General features: G+C 33.3%; 1 protein-coding gene across 1 annotated transcript in view; it reads left to right on the forward strand.

The window, feature by feature from the left end:
• Nucleotides 1–5,000, forward strand: part of LOC137653171 (uncharacterized) — a 152,743-nt gene that overhangs the window by 132,537 nt on the left and 15,206 nt on the right. Inside the window, exon 3 of the mRNA XM_068386549.1 lies at nucleotides 2,128–2,253. Coding sequence (XP_068242650.1) covers nucleotides 2,128–2,253 — 126 coding nt within the window. The remainder of the gene's footprint in view (nucleotides 1–2,127; nucleotides 2,254–5,000) is intronic.

A 5,000-nucleotide genomic window follows, 5' to 3' on the forward strand; every position in this document is an offset into this window, starting at 1 on the left:
ATTTGCATGGTTTCAAGGTAATCTGTAAGAGAATTCTAAGGTAATTTCGGTTTTTACGAAATTACTAGCTTCACATTTAAGGAAATAGGAAAAGTTTAAAGGTAATCTAAGGTAATAAGCAGCATCATTTAAGGTAATGGTCGCAAGCTTAATTTTAAACCCTACTCATGAGTAAAGAGATAAAAAGAACACTCAAAAAAAAAAAGGCAGGTCTGCTCTCCGACAGCCCTTGTCTACTTTATCTCATCTTTAGGGAGACGGCTGGACGATAACTCCCATCAACGACACAGCTGTAACGAAGCTGTCGTCTGTTTTGACTATGCAAATGACTTGCCGTGGCTCAGTTTGGACGGCGGTCTCTAAAAAGCATCTTTGAGTGTCTACTTCAAACCCACAAAAAGACAAAGATGAATTTTCATTAGGTGCGGTTGGCAACAGTGACAAGTTTCAGCTGGAAACAAAGACATAATGATTTGGCAACAGTTATAATAGATGGGAGGAGCGGTCCGGTTAGGATAAGAGAGGGGGGGGGGGCATATAAGAGCCTTTTATTTTTTAGATTGTCGGCTGTCTATGGGTGAAAAATTTCCCGTCATATAAATTGAGGTTGTCTGATACCTCTTCAAGTATAAATTGTATTAAATCTAAATTGTAAATTACATTAAATTATCATTATTATTACTCAAAATTGCATTAATCCTTATTATTACTCAAAATTGCATTAAACAATCATTATTACTGAAAATTGCATTAAATGATCATTATTATTACTCAAAATTGCATTAATCATTATTATTACTCAAAATTACATTAATCGTCATTCAAAATTGCATTAAATGATCATTATTATTACTCAAAATTGCATTAATCATTATTCAAAATTGCATTAAATGATCATTATTATTACTCAAAATTACATTAATCATTATTCAAAATTGCATTAAATGATCATTATTATTACTCAAAATAGCATTAATCATTATCATTACTCAAAACTACATTAATCATTATTCAAAATTGCATTAAATGATCATTATTATTACTCAAAATAGCATTAATCATTATCATTACTCAAAACTACATTAATCATTATTCAAAATTGCATTAAATGATCATTATTATTACTCAAAATTGCATTAGAAAATCATTACTAATAATTAATTGCATTAGAATAATTATTATTCATAATTAATTGCATTAGAATCATTATTACTCAATTAATTGCATTAAAATCCCTATTATTCATAATTAATTGCCTTAAAATCATAATTATTATACATAATTTCTTTATATCAACATCCTTATTGCTCATAATTATCATTCTAATCTTATGGAACTGAAGAGGCCTCTTTACCTTGCTGAGCAAACTTCTACAAAATAGAACGCCACTTTGTGAAGTGACTAACAATGCACTGTAAATAAACATCACAATAAATCAATTTATAAGAAAATAAACATTCATGCCTAAACAACAAAATTCATTAATAAGCGGAGCTTTGGATAACACTGAAGTAGGGCTGCCAATAAAGTTCTGAATACAGCGAAAATATAACAGTTCTACTAGGCACAACTTTTGTTACGGCCAACAACAGAGAATATTCTCTCTCTCTCTCTCTAACTTCAAAAAGTAAAAACCTCCACACGTCCGTTTTCAACTTCTCCAAACTCTGTTACATTTTTTCATTTCGCAAAAGTATCTATCAGGCTTCCGTTTCTCTTGATAAGGGTTTCCCATCTTTCTATTAGAGTAATGTTCAGGGAAAATGAGTTTTATAAATATTTTTCAATGTTAAATTCTTTCCAAGTTATGGATTAACAATAGGCTCATAACTAGAAGTATTCCCAAACATTATCACTATGACCAGAATTAATATTTTCATTTAAAGGTTGAAATCTAAATACCACAGGCAGTTTTAACAAAAGTCACAGCAGAAATAAACGTAAGTAAAACTAAATTAAATAATCGAATAATCATTTTTCATTTACTGTAATTTCATTTAAAGGTTGAATTCTAAATACCACAGGCAATTTTAACTAAAAGCTACAACAGATATAAACTTAAGTAAAACTAATTCAAATAATCGAGCAATCCTTTTTCACAGATATTAATTTTCAATTTTGTTTCAGCTTTCTACGATGGACCGACTCGTAACAGCCCTTGACGCGGAACTGGTCGTTGCTGGGGAGTTGTTATCGAGGTCCCTTGGGAACAGGTGCAGGGCAGCTCATGCTGTGCTTGCCGAAGTCACAAAGGTTGGTATAATATCATTATATTATCTAAAAAGAACAAGGACAAAAGTAATAACAGCTTTTCTGAAAATGAACTTTAGTAGTTTTGGTTTTCATAGAGGGGTCAACATTAAGCCCCTTTCTATTCGTGGTGGTCATGGATGTGTTAAGTGAGGAGATCAGAAATGAAGAGTTGCGGGAGTTGCTATATTATCCCCCCCCCCCCCAAAAAAAAAAAATATTTGAAACATTGTTTATGTTATTTTTGGGCTCCAAGTATTCAGAAGGATATTGACATGAAGCCGTACAAGCAAGAGCCACAATTCAATTTTTAGTTTCAGCTACCACATTCCACATTTCAGTTTCAGACACCATGCACCACACACTACAATTTCTGACACCACACACTTCACATTTTAGTTTGACACCACGCACCACACACTACAATTTCTGACACCACACACTCCACATTTCAGTTTCAGACACCACGCACCACATACAATTTCTGACACCACACACTCCACATTTCAGTTTCAGACACCATGCACCACACACTACAATTTCTGACACCACACACTCCACATTTCAGTTTCAGACACCACACACTCCACATGTTAGTTTCAGGTACCACACACACCACAATTCAGTTTCAGACACTACACACACCACAATTCAGTTTCAGACACCACACACTCCACATGTTAGTTTCAGATACCACACACACCACAATTCAGTTTCAGACACCACACACTCCACATGTCAGTTGCAGACACCACAAGCTTCAATTCCTTGTTGTCCTTGCCGAAGTCAAAATTGTTGGTTGGTATATTATCTTATCGCCCCCCTCCCCCAAAAAAAGAAAAAAAGATATAAAAAAAAGATTGTTTATATAATTTTGGACATATTATGCAATCACCAGTGTTTGGTCTTTGCTTTTAGTGTTTATGTCATTTTGGGCGGATGATGCAATCACCAGTGTTTGGTCTTTGTTTTTAGTGCGCCCTAATGATATGGCCCATAAAAAAACTAAAACAAAATTAATTTCGATTCAATTTTGAATGGGGCTGTGTGCCAAGAAAAGTTGATGACGTCCAAAGATTTTCCGGGATTTTTTTTTTCTCTTTTAACAAGTCATCTGAAAATTTATTGATGGAATTAGTTATTTTGGGGGTCGATCTCCGGAAAAAAAAAAAAGTTAATTAGAATTTGAGATGGAACGAATTCGGGATATCTATTGGAAAATGTTAACGATTCGCACTATAAAAAAGGTTTAAATCTTGAAAATTGTTATATCGGAAACAAATAAGCCTTGCATTTATTCTTAAACGAGTTTGTGCAAATATCTGCTGTTCAAAACTATAACTATACGCCCATGATGTATGTTAGAAACGTCTTCAACAAACCTTGAAGGTATATCAACAGAAAAGACATATCAAGGACTAGATTCAAAAGTTAATATTTAATATATAATATTATTATCACTTGCTAAGCTACAACCCTAATTGGAGAAGCAGGATGCGATAAGCCCAGGGGCCCCAACACGGAAAAATAGCCCAGTGAGGAAAGGAAACAAGGAAAAATAACATATTTTAAAGACAGTAACAACATTAAAATAAATATTTCCTATATAAACTATAAAAACCTTAACAGAACAAGGGGAAGAGAATTTAGATAGAATAGTGTGCCCGAATGTAACCTCAAGCAAGAGAACTAACCCAAGACAGTGGAAGACCATGGTACCGAGGCTATGGCACTACCCAAGACTAGAGAACAATGGTTTGATTTTTAAAGGGCTGTCTTTGTTAGCAAGCATACAAAAGTTACAAATCGAGTTGCCATATTTCAATTTGACGTCCCAACTATCCACTGCAAATACAAAACACACCCACACATTACATATATATATATATATATATATATATATATATATATATATATATATATATATATATATATATATATATATATACAATTACTATTTTTTCGTAGGAGGGGCCAAGTGGACACTTCAGGGAAGGGTGGGGGAGGGGGAGGTCTCCACTCCACAATCCCTTGTCCCAGCCAGTCACTGAGGAAGTAAGAAAGTCAATTCGATTTAGGGGGTGTGGAGAGAAGTTAAATGAATATTCTTTATACAGCCTGTAAGATGGTATATTATTGCCTAAATATAATTTGATAACTGTTAGTGTTCTAGCAAATATTTTTAACCGTATTCATCATTGGTTGATTTGTAAAAGATAGCAGCAGTAGAATATAGTTTTTGTTGTTGGAAGTTTGATAAGTAACGAAATTCAAGTATCACCATTGCATAATAGATTATCAGTAATGGATGCCATATATACTGATGACTTCATAAAATCTTGAATACAATAAGAATTTATTATTTCGTATCGCATATAAGTGGAGGTAAATCAGGGTGCTATTATATTCAGGCAAAAGCTATCAGAAATTTGTTTTATTGACAAATCATATAAAAAATACAAGCTTTTTAGTCCCAGAACGTCGTAATTTTCCGAAACTACGATATACCTATTTTCCCAAAATGTATTCGCCTATAAATTGTCGGAAAAATACATTTGCATGTGGCATAAGCACAAAATTATTCACCACGCTAATGCCGTGACTGCAAGTTATCAATGATTATATAATTGCTAGTAGCTTTATCTTCAGAAATTACATTGCCTGGAGATCAAACTGAAATCTTATTAATTTCATGCACAACGTTCTCTCAGTCTCGATTCAAATAAGCTTAAGTCTGTATGATAAAGTCC

The sequence above is a fragment of the Palaemon carinicauda genome, chromosome 14, assembly GCF_036898095.1.
Source record: "Palaemon carinicauda isolate YSFRI2023 chromosome 14, ASM3689809v2, whole genome shotgun sequence".
Classification (NCBI taxonomy): Eukaryota; Metazoa; Arthropoda; class Malacostraca; order Decapoda; family Palaemonidae; genus Palaemon; species Palaemon carinicauda.